This window comes from Oncorhynchus masou, chromosome 15, assembly GCF_036934945.1.
Source record: "Oncorhynchus masou masou isolate Uvic2021 chromosome 15, UVic_Omas_1.1, whole genome shotgun sequence".
Classification (NCBI taxonomy): Eukaryota; Metazoa; Chordata; class Actinopteri; order Salmoniformes; family Salmonidae; genus Oncorhynchus; species Oncorhynchus masou.
This window is the reverse complement of record NC_088226.1, coordinates 64,367,011-64,386,593: the sequence shown is the minus strand read 5'-3', so window position 1 is coordinate 64,386,593 and position 19,583 is coordinate 64,367,011. Positions and strand designations below refer to the sequence as shown.

The 19,583-nt window shown below is 46.0% G+C and overlaps 1 protein-coding gene across 1 annotated transcript in view; it reads right to left on the bottom strand.

Annotated features, from left to right (window-relative positions):
• The window catches only part of LOC135556639 (MOB kinase activator 2-like), a 109,312-nt gene extending 90,566 nt beyond the window's left edge, over positions 1-18,746 (bottom strand). The window contains exon 1 of the mRNA XM_064990006.1: positions 18,190-18,746. Coding sequence (XP_064846078.1) covers positions 18,190-18,206 — 17 coding nt within the window. The 5' untranslated portion in view covers positions 18,207-18,746. The remainder of the gene's footprint in view (positions 1-18,189) is intronic.
• Positions 18,747-19,583: the final 837 nt, after the last annotated feature.

The window sequence follows — 19,583 nt, the reverse complement described above, 5'->3', positions numbered from 1 at the left end:
AACTGACTTCTATTTTAGCCCGTGGCAACGCAGACGCTCGTTAGCGAGCGCGAGCAGTGTGGGTGCAATAATTGAATAATATAGATTTCTAAATGTATTTTGCGACACGAGCGGTGTAGTCAGCCTGTTAGCCTGTCCACTTAGTTCAGATGTTGAAATCAAGTGGCCTACCTTATTTCTCAGAATGAAAAGGAGTTGCCAATTCCTGATATAATTGTTTTATTTTATGCTTATTGAACATTTATAAAACACTGACAAGATGGCTAGTATAACATTCTTGTACACCAATGCTACACATGACCAACTGAGCATTCATTTTCCAGAATCAATGTTCATTGATACTCTCTTTTTAGTAGTGTCTGCTCTGCGTGCAACTTGAGTAGTTGAGACATAAAAGGGTATAGTTAGAAACGTTAACTTGTCCTCTATTACAGTAAAATAACGTCTCAATGTGTTTCAGTGTCCATATGACCCATTCTGTTGGACCAAACCTCAAATGCAAATAATGAGTTGAAAGCGCTTGTCAGAGAGGAAGATGTGATCTCTCAACTGTTGGCGTGAGAGGCAGGGGAAGGGCTTGGTGAACGTTGAAACCATAGAGGAAGAGGCGAAGCAAGAGGTTTCACTCCCCCTAAAATCAGTACAAAAATCAGTAAATGTGTTTCTATGAGTTTATTTTGAACCTACTGTGAGCTTATCGCCTGCCTTCCCGTCTTTAGGACGACAACTCCCATTGTTAGGGCAGAGACGTGCATCTAATCATTATATACAGATCTCCGGTATAAATGGGAAGGTGCACACAGAGGAGCGAAGGAGACGAGACCAAAAATACAACATGAGAACAAGCAGACAAACGCTCATAAAACAAAAACAACAAAACCTTGATTTTTGCGATACAAACATTTGGAATATCGTGTAAAAACAAAATCAAATTAATTTGATATATCGCACAGCACTACACTGGGCTTCTTTTACATCGCTGACTTAATTTAACACTTACAGTGTTCATTTAACACCAGAATCAACACTATAAATGCTACACTGCAAAATCAACACTAGGTAATACTGCCCAATTTGCTGTCTATATCTGCAGCTCTAGCAGAGAACTCACTCACACTGCTGCGGTGTGTGTGTGTGCGCTAGCGTGCGTGTGTGTGTGTGTGTGTGGTGTGTGAGATGGTACAGATAAAGCACAAGGGTTGAGATGAGGACATGGCTGCGAATGAGCATTGACGTCAGCTATGAAGTGTACCAGGACATTTAGATCACTTTCTATGAATACACACCATGAGTCAAATGTAAAAAGAGGTAGTACATACATAAAACAGAAACACATAAACAGGTATACAGTAGGTCTACTCAAACAATACATACACAAAAGTATGTGGACACCCCTTCAAATTAGTGGATTGGACTATTTCAGCCACACCCACTGCTGACAGATGTATAAAATCAAGCACAAAGCCATGCAATCTCCATAGACAAACATTGGACGAAGAATGGCCTTACTGAAGAGCTCATTGACTTTCAATGTGGCACCGTCATAGGATGCAGTGCATCAGATTTCTGCCCTGCAACAGCTGCCCCAGTCAACTGTAAGTGCTGTTATTGTGAAGTGGAAACGTCTAGGAGCAACAATGGCTCAGCCGCGAATAATGGTCTGGGGCTGTTTTTCATGGTTCTGGCCCCTTCGTTCCGGTGAAGGGAAATCTTAACGCTACAGCATAAAATTCCATTCTAGACGATTCTGTGTTTCCAAATTTGTGGCAACAGTTTGGGGAAGGCCCTTTCTGTTTCAGCATGGCAATGTCCTTGTGCACAAAGTGAGGTCCATTCAGAAATGGTTTGTTGAGATCGGTGTGGAAGAACTTGACTGGCCTGCACAGAGCCCTGACCTACAATCCACCGAACATCTTTGCGATGAATTGGAACGCCAACTGCGAGCCAGGCCTAATCGGCCAACATCAGTGCCCGACCTCACTCATGCTCTTGTGGCTGAATGGAAGCAAGTCTCCAGCAGTGTTCCAACATCTAGTGAAAAGCCTTCCCAGAAGAGTGGAGGCTGTTATTACAGCAAAGGGGGACCAACTCCATATTAATGCCAATGATTTTGGAATGAGATGTTTAACAAGTAGGTGTCCACATACTGGTCATGTAGTGTATTTATAAAACACACACATACTGTATACACAGACAATGAAACACACACGCACACACAACATTTGGCTGTGTAACTATGGTGCGAGTGACGCTTTAATAAATAACCAGACCCGGCCCTGTGTGTAATGTGAGTTTATATATAGCTCTATGAATCTCCCCTCCAGTCATTTCAGCTGCCCATTGGCCAGAGGTCATGTGACTCATCAGCAGCAGCAGCAGCATCATCGTCGTTATTATTATTAGGTGTACAGCTCGCCTCTAGAAGCACATGGTCGCCCGCTGGTTATCCAGTCTCACATGACTCCAATCTAACCACGAAGGGTAAGCATGTGCTGCTAGCCCAGTCAGATTCCCAATGGAACCTTTAACATACGAAGCCTATTCATGTGTCTGAGTTTGTGAAATATTTGATGTTATCAGAAGCATTGTTCCCATTTCCTACAGAGCCTCTATGGAGACAAGAACTGTCTCCATGTGTGTCTGCCACAGGCTGATGTCGGTATTGAAAAATATCTAGTCTGTGTTTGAATAATTTCCATCCACTACCTACTCAAATAAAGACAGACCCACCACTAAGTGCATCCTGCCGGGCTGTTTCACCGCCTGATAAAACAACTGCACAGTCCACATTCTCAGGGCTCTCCAGAGGGTGGTGCGGCCAGCCCAACGTATCACTGGGGGCAACACTCCAGGAAATATCCAGCACCCGGAAGTCAAAGGAAGGCTAAGAAGATCATCAAGGACCTCAACCACCCGAGCCACGGCCTTTTAATCCCGCTACCATCTAGCAGGCAGAGACCATACAGGTGCATCAAAGCTGGGAAAGAGAGACTGAAAAACAGCTTATATATCTCCAGGCCATCAGACTTAAATAGTCACCTCTAGCCGGCATCCACCCAGTACAATGCCCTGAACTTAGTAGCTGTTCCTAGCCGGCATCCACCCAGTACAATGCCCTGAACTTAGTAGCTGTTCCTAGCCGGCATCCACCCAGTACAATGCCCTGAACTTAGTAGCTGCTCCTAGCCGGCATCCACCCAGTACAATGCCCTGAACTTAGTAGCTGTTCCTAGCCGGCATCCACCCAGTACAATGCCCTGAACTTAGTAACTGTTCCTAGCCGGCATCCACCCAGTACAATGCCCTGAACTTAGTAGCTGCTCCTAGCCGGCATCCACCCAGTACAATGCCCTGAACTTAGTAGCTGCTCCTAGCCGGCATCCACCCAGTACAATGCCCTGAACTTAGTAGCTGCTCCTAGCCGGCATCCACCCAGTACAATGCCCTGAACTTAGTACCTGTTCCTAGCCGGCATCCACCCAGTACAATGCCCTGAACTTAGTAGCTGCTCCTAGCCGGCATCCACCCAGTACAATGCCCTGAACTTAGTAACTGTTCCTAGCCGGCATCCACCCAGTACAATGCCCTGAACTTAGTAACTGTTCCTAGCCGGCATCCACCCAGTACAATGCCCTGAACTTAGTAGCTGCTCCTAGCCGGCATCCACCCAGTACAATGCCCTGAACTTAGTACCTGTTCCTAGCCGGCATCCACCCAGTACAATGCCCTGAACTTAGTACCTGTTCCTAGCCGGCATCCACCCAGTACAATGCCCTGAACTTAGTAACTGTTCCTAGCCGGCATCCACCCAGTACAATGCCCTGAACTTAGTAACTGTTCCTAGCCGGCATCCACCCAGTACAATGCCCTGAACTTAGTAGCTGCTCCTAGCCGGCATCCACCCAGTACAATGCCCTGAACTTAGTAGCTGCTCCTAGCCGGCATCCACCCAGTACAATGCCCTGAACTTAGTAGCTGCTCCTAGCCAGCATCCACCCAGTACAATGCCCTGAACTTAGTACCTGTTCCTAGCCGGCATCCACCCAGTACAATGCCCTGAACTTAGTAGCTGCTCCTAGCCGGCATCCACCCAGTACAATGCCCTGAACTTAGTAACTGTTCCTAGCCGGCATCCACCCAGTACAATGCCCTGAACTTAGTAACTGTTCCTAGCCGGCATCCACCCAGTACAATGCCCTGAACTTAGTAGCTGCTCCTAGCCGGCATCCACCCAGTACAATGCCCTGAACTTAGTACCTGTTCCTAGCCGGCATCCACCCAGTACAATGCCCTGAACTTAGTAACTGTTCCTAGCCGGCATCCACCCAGTACAATGCCCTGAACTTAGTACCTGTTCCTAGCCGGCATCCACCCAGTACAATGCCCTGAACTTAGTAACTGCTCCTAGCCGGCATCCACCCAGTACAATGCCCTGAACTTAGTAACTGCTCCTAGCCGGCATCCACCCAGTACAATGCCCTGAACTTAGTAGCTGCTCCTAGCCGGCATCCACCCAGTACAATGCCCTGAACTTAGTACCTGTTCCTAGCCGGCATCCACCCAGTACAATGCCCTGAACTTAGTAACTGTTCCTAGTCGGCTACCACCTGGTACTCTCCCTGCCCCTTAGGGACTGCTGCCCTATGTACACAGTCATTTAACACTGGCCACTTTAATAATGTTTACATACTGTTTTACCCACTTCATATGTATATAATGTATTCTAGTCAAGTCTCATCCTATATAACTACTACTGTACACACCTTTCCTATTCATATACTGTCCTCACGGTCTATACAAGCCATCATATACATATATATTGATATTTCGGACTCTGACATTGTTCGTTCTTATATTTCTTGATTTATTAATTAATATTTTGGGGGTGTGTGTATTGTTTAGTTCGGTATCACTGTTGGAGCTAGAAACATAAGCATTTCGCTGCACTGATATCATCAGTGCATTGTTCAGGTCATGCACCCTAAAGTTAACACCATTTAGTAGTCATTTTTCTCTCTCGCTCCCTCCCTCCTGCTTTTCAATGATGGATTGGTAATGCATGAGGGATTAAACACCTGTCGCACCTGTCCATTTCAAAGGGGTACATTCGGTCATGGGACCAACATACACAAGAATACGCAAAAACACAATGACACCCCAATCATCTACCAACCTTGTGAATGTCCGACAACAAGCCGTTGCACAATGCCTAGATGGACACACACAGTGATGGAAAAAGTACCCCAATTGTCATACTTGAATAAAAGTAAAGATACCTTCATAGAAAATGACTCAAGTAAAAGTCAACCAGTAAAATACTACTTGAGTAAAAAGTATTTGGTTTGGTTTTAAATATACTTAAGTATCAAAAATAGAAATAATTTCAAATTCTTTATACTAAGCAAACCAGACAGTACCATTTTGTTGTTTTTTAAATTTACGGATAGCCAGGGGCACGCACCCACACTTAGACATAATTTACAAACGAAGCATGTGCTTAGTGGGTCAGCCAGATCCTAGGCAGTACGGATGACCAGGGATGTTCTCTTGATAAGTGTGTGAATTAGACCATTTTCCTGTCCTGCTCGGCATTCAAGATATAACGAGTACCTTTGGGTGTCAGGGAATATGTACGGCGTAAAAAGTACAGAATTTTCTTTATTAATGTAGTGAAGTGAAAGTAAGTAAATTGACAAAAATATAAATAGTAAAGTACAGATACCCCAAAAACCTACTTAAGTAGTACTTAAGTATTTTTACTTACTTATTTTTACTTAAGTACTTTACTACACCACTGCACACTCACACACGTTGTCTTTGACATCATCATTCCGACCACGACACACCAAAGTGACCTATTAGCTCTGGCATTTAATACTGCACCAATCAATGACCTCAGTGGACAAGCTCAGCTTTACTCACTCCAGCTTTCACCTATCAACAACTCCCATATCGTCTTATATCTATCCATTTTGTCATGGTCCTGTCAACCTTTTCTTTATCACTTCATCTCTCCCCCATTAGGGGTTCTCATATCACCCTCTTTTTCCCTCCATCATTAAGTTTTTAATCCCTCCATCATAACAACGAGAGCATCTCTAAGCTACAGGGCTGTTTTGCTAGCACCGACGGGAATATGTTGTTTCGGGAGTCATCCGATGGTATTGAGGAGTTTACCACATCAGTAAAGCTACACCATTAATAAGTGCATCGATGACATCATCCATACAGTGACCGTAAGTACATATCCCAACCAGAAGCCATGGATTACAGGCAACATTCATACTGAGCAAACGGCTAGAGCTGCCGCTTTCAAGGAGCGGGACACTAACCCGGACGCTTATAAGAAATCCCACTGCGCCCGTCAATGAACCATCACACAGGTAAAGCATCAATACAGGACTAAAATCGAATTGTACTACACCGGCACTGACGCTCGTCGGATGTGGGAGGGTTTGCAAACTACAACGGATTACACAGGGAAATCCAGCCACGAGCTGCCCAGTAACGCAAGCTACCAGATGAGCTAAATGCCTTCTAAACTCGCATCAAGGCAAGCAACACTGAACCATGCGTAGAGCGCCAGCTGTTCGGGACGACTGTGTGATCACGCTCTCCGTTGCGAGTAAGACCTTTAAACAGGTCAACATTCATAAGGACGCAGGGCCAGATGGATTACCAGGACACATACTCAGAGCATGCGCTGACCAGCTGGCAAGTGTCTTCACTGACATTTTCAACCTGACACAGTCTGTCACACCTACATGTTTCAAGCAGACCACCATAGTCCCTGTGCCTAAGAATGCCAAGGTAACCTGTCTAAATGAATCTCGCCCTGTAGCACTCACATCTGCTGCTATGCTTTGAAAGGCGGGTCATGGCTCATATCAACACCATAATCCCAGACACCCTGACACCCACTCCATTTCGCCATAATCCCAGACACTCACTCCAATTCACTTACCACCCCAACAGATCCACAGATGATGCAATCTCTATTGCACTCCACACTGCCCTTTCCCACTTGGACAAAAGGAACACTGACGTGAGAATGCTGTTCAGCATTCAACATCATAGTGCCCACAAGCTCATCACTAAGCTAAGAACCCTGGGACTGAACACCTCCCTCTGCAACTGGATCCTGGACTTCCTGACAGGGCACCCCAAGGTGGTCAGGGTAGGCAACAACACATCCGCCACGCTGATCCTCAAATCAAATCAAATTTTATTTGTCACATATACATGGTTAGCAGATGTTAATGCGAGTGTAGCGAAATGCTTGTGCTTCTAGTTCCGACAATGCAGTAATAACCAACAAGTAATCTAACTAACAATTCCAAAACTAATATCTTATACACAGTGTAAGGGGATAAAGAATATGTACATAAAGATATGAATGAGTGATGGTGCAGAGCAGCATAGGCAAGATACAGTAGATGATATCGAGTACAGTATACACATATGAGATGAGTATGTAAACAAAGTGGCATAGTTAAAGTGGCTAGTGATACATGTATTACATAAGGATGCAGTAGATGATACAGTATGTACGTATACATATGAGATGAATAATGTAGGGTATGTAAACATTATATTAGGTAGCATTGTTTAAAGTGGCTAGTGATATATTTTACATCCTTTCCTATCAATTCCCATTATTGAAGTGGCTGGAGTTGAGTCAGTGTGTTGGCAGCAGCCACTCAATGTTAGTGGTTGCTGTTTAACAGTCTGATGGCCTTGAGATAGAAGCTGTTTTTCAGTCTCTCGGTCCCAGCTTTGATGCACCTGTACTGACCTCGCCTTCTGGATGATAGCGGGGTAAACAGGCAGTGGCTCGGGTGGGTGTTGTCCTTAATGATCTTTATGGCCTTCCTGTAACATCGGGTGGTGTAGGTGTCCTGGAGGGCAGGTAGTTTGCCCCCGGTGATACGTTGTACAGACCTTACTACCCTCTGGAGAGCCTTACGGTTTTGGGCGGAGCAGTTGCCGTACCAGGTGGTGATACAGCCCGCCAGGATGCTCTCGATTGTGCATCTGTTGAAGTTTGTGAGTGTTTGTGAGTGTTTTTGGTGACAAGCCGAATTTCTTCAGCCTCCTGAGGTTGAAGAGGCGCTGCTGCGCCTTCTTCACGATGCTGTCTGTGTGAGTGGACCAATTTAGTTTGTCTGTGATGTGTATGCCGAGGAACTTAAAACTTACTACCCTCTCCACTACTGTTCCATCTATGTGGATAGGGGGGTGTTCCCTCTAGGGGGGTGCCTACCACTGTTGTGTCGTCCGCAAACTTGGTGATTGAGTTGGAGGCGTGCGTTGCCGCGCAGTCGTGGGTGAACAGGGAGTACAGGAGAGGGCTCAGAACGCACCCTTGTGGGGCCCCAGTGTTGAGGATCAGCGGGGTGGAGATGATGTTGCCTACACTCACCACCTGGGGGCGGCCCGTCAGGAAGTCCAGTACCCAGTTGCACAGGGCGGGGTCGAGACACAGGGTCTTGAGCTTGATGACGAGCTTGGAGGGTACTATGGGGTTAAATGCCGAGCTGTAGTCGATGAACAGCATTCTCACATAGGTATTCCTCTTGTCCAGATGGGTTAGGGCAGTGTGCAGTGTGGTTGAGATTGCGTCGTCTGTGGACCTATTTGGGCGGTAAGCAAATTGGAGTGGGTCTAGGGTGTCAGGTAGGGTGGAGGTGATATGGTCCTTGACTAGTCTCTCAAAGCACTTCATGATGACGGAAGTGAGTGCTACGGGGCGGTAGTCGTTTAGCTCAGTTACCTTAGCTTTCTTGGGAACAGGAACAATGGTGGCCCTCTTGAAGCATGTGGGAACAGCAGACTGGTATAGGGATTGATTGAATATGTCCGTAAACACACCAGCCAGCTGGTCTGTGCCGTCTGAGCCTGCAGCCTTGCGAGGGTTAACACGTTTAAATGTTTTACTCACCTCGGCTGCAGTGAAGGAGAGACCACATGTTTCCGTTGCAGGCCGTGTCAGTGGCATTGTATTGTCCTCAAAGCGGGCAAAAAAGTTATTTAGTCTGCCTGGGAGCAAGACATCCTGGTCCATGACTGGGCTGGATTTCTTCTTGTAGTCCGTGATTGACTGTAGACCCTGCCACATACCTCTTGTGTCTGAGCCGTTGAATTGAGATTCTACTTTGTCTCTATACTGACGCTTAGCTTGTTTGATAGCCTTACGGAGAGGAATAGCTGCACTGTTTATATTCGGTCATGTTACCAGTCACCTTGCTCTGATTAAAAGCAGTGGTTCGCGCTTTCAGTTTCACGCAAATGCTGCCATCAATCCACGGTTTCTGGTTAGGGAATGTTTTAATCGTTGCTATGGGAACAACATCTTCAACGCACGTTCTAATGAACTCGCACACCGAATCAGCGTATTCGTCAATGTTGTTGCCTGACGCAATACGAAACATGTCGCAGTCCACGTGATGGAAGCAGTCTTGGAGTGTGGAATCAGCTTGGTCGGACCAGCGTTGGACAGACCTCAGCGTGGGAGCTTCTTGTTTTAGTTTTTGTCTGTAGGCAGGGATCAGCAAAATGGAGTCGTGGTCAGCTTTTCCGAAAGGGGGGCGGGGCAGGGCCTTATATGCGTCGCGGAAGTTAGAATAACAGTGATCCAAGGTTTTGCCCGCCCTGGTGGCGCAATCGATATGCTGATACATTTTAGGGAGTCTTGTTTTCAGATTAGCCTTGTTAAAATCCCCAGCAACAATGAATGCAGCCTCAGGATGTGTGGATTCCAGTTTGCAAAGAGTCAAATAAAGTTCGTTCAGAGCCATCGATGTGTCTGCTTGGGGGGGAATATATACGGCTGTGATTATAATCGAAGAGAATTCTCTTGGTAGATAATGCGGTCTACATTTGATTGTGAGGAATTCTAAATCAGGTGAACAGAAGGATTTGAGTTCCTGTATGTTTCTGTGATCACACCACATCTCGTTAGTCATAAGGCCTACGCCCCCACCACTCTTCTTACCAGAGAGGTGTTTGTTTCTGTTGGCGCGATGTGTGGAGAAACCCACTGGCGGCACCGCATCCGAGAACGTCTCTCCAGTGAGCCATGTTTCCGTGAAGCAAAGAACGTTACAGTCTCTGATGTCCCTCTGGAATGCTACCCTTGCTCGGATTTCATCAACCTTGTTGTCAAGAGACTGGACATTGGCGAGAAGAATGCTAGGAAGTGGGGCACGATGTGCCCGTCTCCGTAGTCTGACCAGAAGACTGCCTCGTTTCCCTCTTTTACGAAGTCGTTTTTTTCGGTCGCCGGCTGGGATCCATTCCGTTGTCCTGGTTGAACGGCAGAACACAGGATCCGCTTCGCGAAAGTCATATTCTTGGTCGTACTGATGGTGAGTTGACGCTGATCTTATATTCAGTAGTTCTTCTCGACTGTATGTAATGAAACCTAAGATGACCTGGGGTACTAATGTAAGAAATAACACGTAAAAAAAAAAAAAAAAAACTGCATAGTTTCCTAGGAACGCGAAGCGAGGCGGCCATCTCTGTCGGCGCCAGATCGTTGGCGCAGAGGCTGGTCCCAGGCCCCTAAGCGTGTCAATCAACACGGGGCCCCTCAGTGGGGCGTGCTTAGTTCCCTCCTGTACTCCCTGTTCACCCACGACTCCAATACCATCGTTATGTTTGCCGATGACATGATGGTGGTAGGCCTGATCACCAATGATGAAGAGACAGCCTATAGGGAGGAGGTCATAGACCTGGCAGTGTGATGTCAGGACAACAACCCCTCCCTCAACGTCAGAAAGACAAAAGGAGCTGATCACGGACTACAGGAAACGAAGGGCCGAGCACACCCCCATTCACATCGATAGAGCTGAAGTGGAGTGGGTCACAGTCGTGGAGGGCACAACAACACCTCTTCACAAACCTCGTCCCCCTCAGGAGGCTGAAAATATTTGTCATTGGCCCTCAGATCCTCAAAAAGTTCTAAATCTGCACCAGAGAGCATCTTGACTGGCTGCATCACCACTTGGTATGGCAACTGCTTGGCTTCCGACTGCAAGGTGCCACAGAGGGTAGTACGTATGGCCCAGTAAATAACTGGGGCGAAGCTCCCTGCCATCCAGGACCTTTATACCAGACAATGTCAGAGGAAGGCTCAAAAAATGTCAAAGACTCCAGTCACCCAAGTCATAGATTGTTCTCTCTGCAACCACATGGCAAGCAGTATGGATGCACCAAGTCTGGAACCAAAAGGATCGTGATCAGCTTCCACCCCCAAGCAATAAGTCTGCTAAATCGTTAGTTAACCAAATAGCTATGATGAAATTCCGTTGAATTCTCCAGATGAAATCTCGCTTCTTGTGACGGCCGGCCGCCCAACAACCTGCCCGCTTGACCCTATCCCCTCCTCTCTTCTCCAGACCATTTCCGGAGACCTTCTCCCTTACCTCACCTCGCTCATCAACTCATCCCTGACCGCTGGCTACGTCCCTTCCGTCTTCAAGAGAGCGAGAGTTGCACCCCTTCTGAAAAAACCTACACTCGATCCCTCCGATGTCAACAACTACAGACCAGTATCCCTTCTTTCTTTTCTCTCCAAAACTCTTGAACGTGCCGTCCTTGGCCAGCTCTCCCGCTATCTCTCTCAGAATGACCTTCTTGATCCAAATCAGTCAGGTTTCAAGACTAGTCATTCAACTGAGACTGCTCTTCTCTGTATCACGGAGGCGATCCGCACTGCTAAAGCTAACTCTCTCTCCTCTGCTCTCATCCTTCTAGACCTATCGGCTGCCTTCGATACTGTGAACCATCAGATCCTCCTCTCCACCCTCTCCGAGTTGGGCATCTCCGGCGCGGCCCACGCTTGGATTGCGTCCTACCTGACAGGTCACTCCTACCAGGTGGCGTGGCGAGAATCTGTCTCCTCGCCACGCGCTCTCACCACTGGGGTCCCCCAGGGCTCTGTTCTAGGCCCTCTCCTATTCTCGCTATACACCAAGTCACTTGGCTCTGTCATCACCTCACATGGTCTCTCCTATCATTGCTATGCAGACGACACACAATTAATCTTCTCCTTTCCCCCTTCTGATGACCAGGTGGCGAATCGCATCTCTGCATGTCTGGCAGACATATCAGTGTGGATGACGGATCACCACCTCAAGCTGAACCTCGACAAGACGGAGCTGCTCCTCCTCCCGGGGAAGGACTGCCCGTTCCATGATCTCGCCATCACGGTTGACAACTCCATGGTGTCCTCCTCCCAGAGCGCTAAGAACCTTGGCGTGATCCTGGACAACACCCTGTCGTTCTCAACTAACATCAAGGCGGTGGCCTGTTCCTGTACAACATCCGCAGAGTACGACCCTGCCTCACACAGGAAGCGGCGCAGGTCCTAATCCAGGCACTTGTCATCTCCCATCTGGATTGCTGCAACTCGCTGTTGGCTGGGCTCCCTGCCTGTGCCATTAAACCCCTACAACTCATCCAGAACGCCGCAGCCCGTCTGGTGTTCAACCTTCCCAAGTTCTCTCACGTCACCCCGCTCCTCCGCTCTCTCCACTGGCTTCCAGTTGAAGCTCGCATCCGCTACACGACAATGGTGCTTGCCTACGGAGCTGTGAGGGGAACGGCACCCCAGTACCTCCAGGCTCTGATCAGGCCCTACACCCAAACAAGGGCACTGCGTTCATCCACCTCTGGCCTGCTCGCCTCCCTACCACTGAGGAAGTACAGTTCCCGCTCAGCCCAGTCAAAACTGTTCGCTGCTCTGGCCCCCCAATGGTGGAACAAACTCCCTCACGACGCCAGGACAGCGGAGTCAATCACCACCTTCCGGAGACACCTGAAACCCCACCTCTTCAAGGAATACCTAGGATAGGATAAAGTAATCCTTCTCACCCCCCCTTAAATGATTTAGATGCACTATTGTAAAGTGGCTGTTCCACTGGATGTCAGAAGGTGAATTCACCAATTTGTAAGTCGCTCTGGATAAGAGCGTCTGCTAAATGACTTAAATGTAAATGTAAGCTATCCGGACTCTCTTCTCTGACTCATCACAGACACTGCTGCTACTGTTAATTATCTGTCACTTTATTCCTAGTTATATGTACATATCTACCTCAATTACCTCGTACCCCTGCACATCGACTCAGTACTGGTCCCCCTTGTATATAGCCAAGTTATTACCTCGTACCCCTGCACATCGACTCAGTACTGGTACTCCTTGTATATAGCCCATTTATAACTCGTAACCCTGCACATCGACTCAGTACTGGTACTCCTTGTATATAGCCAAGTTATTACCTCGTACCCCTGCACATCGACTCAGTACTGGTACTCCTTGTATATAGACAAGTTATTACCTCGTACCCCTGCACATCGACTCAGTACTGGTACTCCTTGTATATAGCCAAGTTATTACCTCGTAACCCTGCACATCGTCTCAGAAACTGGTACTCCTTGTATATAGACAAGTTATTACCTCGTACCCCTGCACATCGACAAGTTATTACCTCGTAGCCCTGCACATCGACTCAGTACTGGTACCCCTTGTATATAGCCAAGTTATTACCTCATACCCCTGCACATCGACTCAGTACTGGTACTCCTTGTATATAGACAAGTTATTACCTCATACCCCTGCACATCGACTCAGTACTGGTACCCCTTGTATATAGCCAAGTTATTACCTCATACCCCTGCACATCGACTCAGTACTGGTACTCCTTGTATATAGACAAGTTATTACCTCGTAACCCTGCACATCGACTCAGAAACTGGTACTCCTTGTATATAGACAAGTTATTACCTCGTACCCCTGCACATCGACAAGTTATTACCTCGTAGCCCTGCACATCGACTCAGTACTGGTACCCCTTGTATATAGCCAAGTTATTACCTCATACCCCTGCACATCGACTCAGTACTGGTACTCCTTGTATATAGACAAGTTATTACCTCATACCCCTGCACATCGACTCAGTACTGGTACCCCTTGTATATAGCCAAGTTATTACCTCATACCCCTGCACATCGACTCAGTACTGGTACTCCTTGTATATAGACAAGTTATTACCTCATACCCCTGCACATCAACTCAGTACTGGTACCCCTTGTATATAGACAAGTTATTACCTCGTAATAATTTTGCACGCCCAATTTTTCAGTTTTTGATTTGTTAAAAAAGTTTGAAATATCCAATAAATGTCGTTCCACTTCATGATTGTGTCCCACTTATTGTTGATTCTTCACAAAAAATACAGTTTTATATCTTTATGTTTGAAGCCTGAAATGTGGAAAAAGGTCGCAAAGTTCAAGGGGGCCGAATACTTTCGCAAGGTACTGTATATACACACGTATACATATATATACACGTATACATATATATACATATATATATATATATACACACATGTACATATATATACGCATGTACATATACATACATACATATATATATACACAGTGGTATTTAGTCAGCCACCAATTGTGCAAGTTCTCCCACTTAAAAAGATGAGAGAGGTCTGTAAAATGAGAGAAAAAAATCCAGAAAATCACATTGGAGGATTTTTTATGAATTTATTTGCAAATTATGGTGGAAAATAAGTATTTGGTCACCTACAAACATGCAAGATTTCTGGCTCTCACAGACCTGTGACTTCTTCTTTAAGAGGCTCCTCTGTCCTCCACTCGTTACCTGTATTAATGGCACCTGTTTGAACTTGTTATCAGTATAAAAGACACCTGTCCACAACCTCAAACAGAAACACTCCAAACTCCACTATGGCCAAGACCAAAGAGCTGTCAAAGGACTCCAGAAACAAAATTGTAGACCTGCACCAGGCTGGGAAGACTGAATCTGCAATAGGTAAGCAGCTTGGTTTGAAGAAATCAACTGTGGGAGCAATTATTAGGAAATGGAAGACATACAAGACCACTGATAATCTCCCTCGATTTGGGGCTCCACGCAAGATCTCACCCCGTGGGGTCAAAATTATCACAAGAACGGTGAGAACGGCAAAAATCCCAGAACCACACGGGGGGACCTAGTGAATGACCTGTAGAAAGCTGGGACCAAAGTAACAAAGCCTACTATCAGTAACACACTATGCTGCCAGGGACTCAAATCCTGCAGTGCCAGACGTGTCCCCCTGCTTAAGCCAGTACATGTCCAGGCCCGTCTGAAGTTTTCTAGAGAGCATTTGGAAGATCCAGAAGAAGATTGGGAGAATGTCATATGGTCAGATGAAACCAAAATATAACTTTTTGGTAAAAACTCAACTTGTCGTGTTTGGAGGACAAAGAATGCTGAGTTGCATCCAAAGAACAACATACCTACTGTGAAGCATGGGGGTGGAAACATCATGCTTTGGGGCTGTTTTTCTGCAAAGGGACCAGGACGACTGATCCATTTAAAGGAAAGAATGAATGGGGCCATGTATTGTGAGATTTTGAGTGAAAACCTCCTTCCATCAGCAAGGGCATTGAAACGTGGCTGGGTCTTTCAGCATGACAATGATCCCAAACACACCGCCCGGGCAACGAAGGAGTGGCTTCGTAAGAAGCATTTCAAGGTCCTGGAGTGGCCTAGCCAGTCTCCAGATCTCAACTCCATAGAAAATCTTTGGAGGGAGTTGAAAGTCTGTGTTGCCCAGCAACAGCCCCAAAACATCACTGCTCTTGAGGAGATATGCATGGAGGAATGGGCCAAAATATCAGCAACAGTGTGTGAAAACCTTGTGAAGACTTACAGAAAACGTTTGACCTCTGTCATTGCCAACAAAGGGTATATAACAAAGTATTGAGATACACTTTTGTTATTGACCAAATACTTATTTTCCACCATAATTTGCAAATAAATTCATTAAAAATCCTACAATGTGATTTTCTGGATTTTATCCCCTCATTTTGTCTGTCATAGTTGAAGTGTACATATGATGAAAATTACAGGCCTCTCTCGTCTATTTAAGTGGGAGAACTTGCACAATTGGTGGCTGACTAAATACTTTTTTGCCCCACTGTATGCATGCATGTATGTATGTATGTATATATATACACATTTACACACACACACGAGAGCAGCAGAATATGGGCCACAACTTCCTTTGTCCAGCTGGGCATTGTGCTTTTTGTTAAGGCCTTCATGAAGTGGGTAGACGACAGAGTCATAACTTCATTGACCTGAACAGTAGCTGATAAAAGGTACTGTGTGCTGTGTAGTAGACTACAATTGCTCTCTGTCTGATCCTCCCTGTCTGCAAGGCTAAACAATGCTGCACTTAAACATGAATTACAGACATATCAACCAGTTTAGGTCTGAAAGCACAAACTGAAGGGGAAAAAACAGTCTGAAGGCAGAGAGTGAGAGGCAAAGAGAGAGAGGCAGAGGATATGGAGAAAGATAATATTTATTTTTCACAGATGAAAAATGAGAACATGAGACCTGTCAACACCACCACATCAACCAGAAGTCAGACAACGAATGCCAGATAAAAACTATTTGTTGTAGCTGATGCCTGGTTCATATTTTGGCAGCGGTTCCAATGAGGCCATGATTACATTGTTGTTACCTCTTCAGCCAGAATGTCATGTTGAGGAGAACCAGCCAAACAGCAGGCCTCCACCCCTTCCTCTACCCTCCCTCACACTGACGGCGGCACACCTTTCAGTGGGGACTTAAATCCTGCCGTGACACCGCTGCCGGGCAGACAAAGGAAGTGTTATGTTCTGTCACTGTGTTATGTTCTGTCACTGTGTTATGTTCTAGATCCTTGCTGGGAGATGATATCAGTGGTGGCCCAGGAGCACACAGACAGAGACAGACAAAGACAGACAGAGACAGACAGACAGGAGATGTGTGTCTATATGAAGAAGGAGCATTGATCTCTCCATAAGCACACACACGGACACAAATAACAGACAGATAGGACTAATCTTTCAAGTGTGCTTAGATATGTCATCTGACAATACAGAGGAATCTTCTATACAGTATCAAGCAACAAATGACTGAAATAATACCATAACAACATACAGCAGGGTAAACATTAGAAAACACACTGCAAAGTGATTAAGAGGCGATCTCCACACAAGCCATATTCCGCCGTATACTCCTTGAGTGAGTTCACAAACAGTCATATCCGTCTACCTGCTAATTATTTGTATGTTCTGGGCTTATCATGCCAATGCAAAGTTGTCGATTACATTTTCATTGCTCTCCTCTCTTTGCACGCAAATATGAAATACGACTCTGCCCATGCCTGATTCACCGGAGTTTGCATTGTAAATAGTGTGCAACTAAGTCATGAAACAAATCTGTAGTCAATAAACAAAACTAAGGCAAATGAGAGAATACACTTGTCTTGCAATGTCATGATGGAAAAACTGTAATTGGGTTTTCAGATTTAGGACTCCTAAAACGGAAGTGTCAAACAAAAATAAAGTGACGGGTCAGCATCGCATACGCGGCTCGAAAGGTGTCAACTCGCATGATGTCACCACCAAAACCACACACTTGCATTTCAACACAATTGATCTGCACAAACTACACTGTGATGATAACCTCTGAAATGAATTGTATTTGCTTTAACAAAATCTGCTACATTGTAGATATAACATGTATTTTAGACTCGAAAAAGTATCATCATCCACAGAAGTCACCGGGCCTGTGTGCTGTCAGCCAGCTAGCCCTCCAGCTAGTTTGTTAGCTGTCCAATTTACAGTAAATACCAAGCCAACGTAGCGTAGCTAGCTGGATAAATAGCTAATAAACTAGCTAGCTACTTGAAACCTGTTCAAAATGTTAATCAAACAACGCACCTTGCGAGGGAAATAACGTTACACAGAACACGGCTAGGTTGCTAGCTAAATAAATCTGCCTAAAAATAAACTAGTGTGTAACAATACATTTTCAGGACCTAATCTGGGCCGCTGGCTGTGCTCCACAGGCCACGGGATGCTCCGCCCGCAGGTTAACGTTACCGTTGTTTCCTAAAAATGAGAAGATTGCATAATGATCTCTACTTGGCAAGCGAACTAGCCATCTAGAGGAAAGTGAACTAATTTTCACTGGTAGTCTTGTTCATAGTACATGTTCTGATACAGTAAACCTCTGATTTGTTGTCAAATATCACCGGCCACAAAAATGGATTATTAACTGGTAACGTTAGCTATGTGCTGTCAACGTGACAGCTGGAAAGCGGTAGCTGTACTCACCCCATTAACCAATCCATGGTGATGCTTGTATCTAGGAATAAATCCACCAGCAAGGGTTGGAGGCGACCCCCTACTTTATCCGGCCAACCCTCGCTTCACCACCTGGTCCCGACCCGTCTCTCTCCGTGGATCGGTGTCTCTCGGTCCCTAATTTGGTCGTCAAATGTCAAAAACGTATCGCTGGTGTCCTTGTTTTGAACCTGAGCTTAGATAACAACAAGAACATGAACAACTATCTCGTTAGTCGGAGCCGGGGTGCTGCGCCGAGGGCGAGCGAGAGGAGCGCAGCATTGAGTGACTTTGAGCTCGGAGACGAGTGGAGGAGAGCGGGCAACGGTCTCGGTCCACTTTCCGGTCAGCGAGGTATCTCGTAGCTTCGGTTTTTATGTCGCCGTCCGCTAGCGTACCCAATGTCATTCGCCGACTGAATGAACCGAATCTTGTCTCGGGACGCCGCTTGTCTAGCTAGCTAGCTACACTCTGTCATGAATGCTAAATTGCAGGAAAATTACTATGCAGCTCAAACCGCTAGCTACAGCGGTCTTCAGCTACTGCTGCGAACGAAATCCGGAAGTAAACACAGATCCGACCAACCCCCTCCAATGCGTATGCGTTGTGTTTCGTCACAACCAATTAAAATAGATGGGATATGTAGTTCAAAGTAGAACAATCTTCCTTAAAATTACCTTTCAGTTATGCATGCAACAAAATAAATCGAATGTAGCTTTATTAGTATGGCATATCAACAACTGTATTTCATGCAGTCATCCCATTCATTGCAGCTAGTTAGGAGGTATTGCATTATGCATTGTTCATGTGTGACAATTGGCACTTTTTTGTGATGCATCAGGGACATTCAACTCTTAAACTATGGTCTGGAGCCTGGTATCCCATGTCTAAATCAGTCTCTGATTACAGGGAAGTAATGGAGAAAAAAAGTGGAACTGGCTTCATGGTCAAGAGTTCAATATGAGGTTGATACATGATATATCCACAACGTTGCACTGACAAAGACATATTATTGTTGTTAACTAGGTACAGATTTGATTTGAATCTGGGTTGTGTGCCACAAGACTTGGTCCATTGAGCTGAAGCCAAGGCAAGTACTCATATCTTCCTTGGCCACTCTTTTTATATTCGTCTCTGTTCTCTTCCAGTCTCCCTCTATCAGAGGATGGAGCATTAGTCTAAAACACGACAGCCTGGAAGGAGAGGATCAATGTGTACTCTGCACTACTAAAATGACTGGTCGTCTTAATCTCTCTCTCTGTCTCTCTCTGTCTCTCTCTGTCTCTCTCTGTCTCTCTCTGTCTCTCGCCCTGTCTCTCTGTCTCTCTCTCTCTCTCCCTCCCTCTCTGTCTTTCATTCTCTCCCTCCCTCTCTCTCCCTCCCTG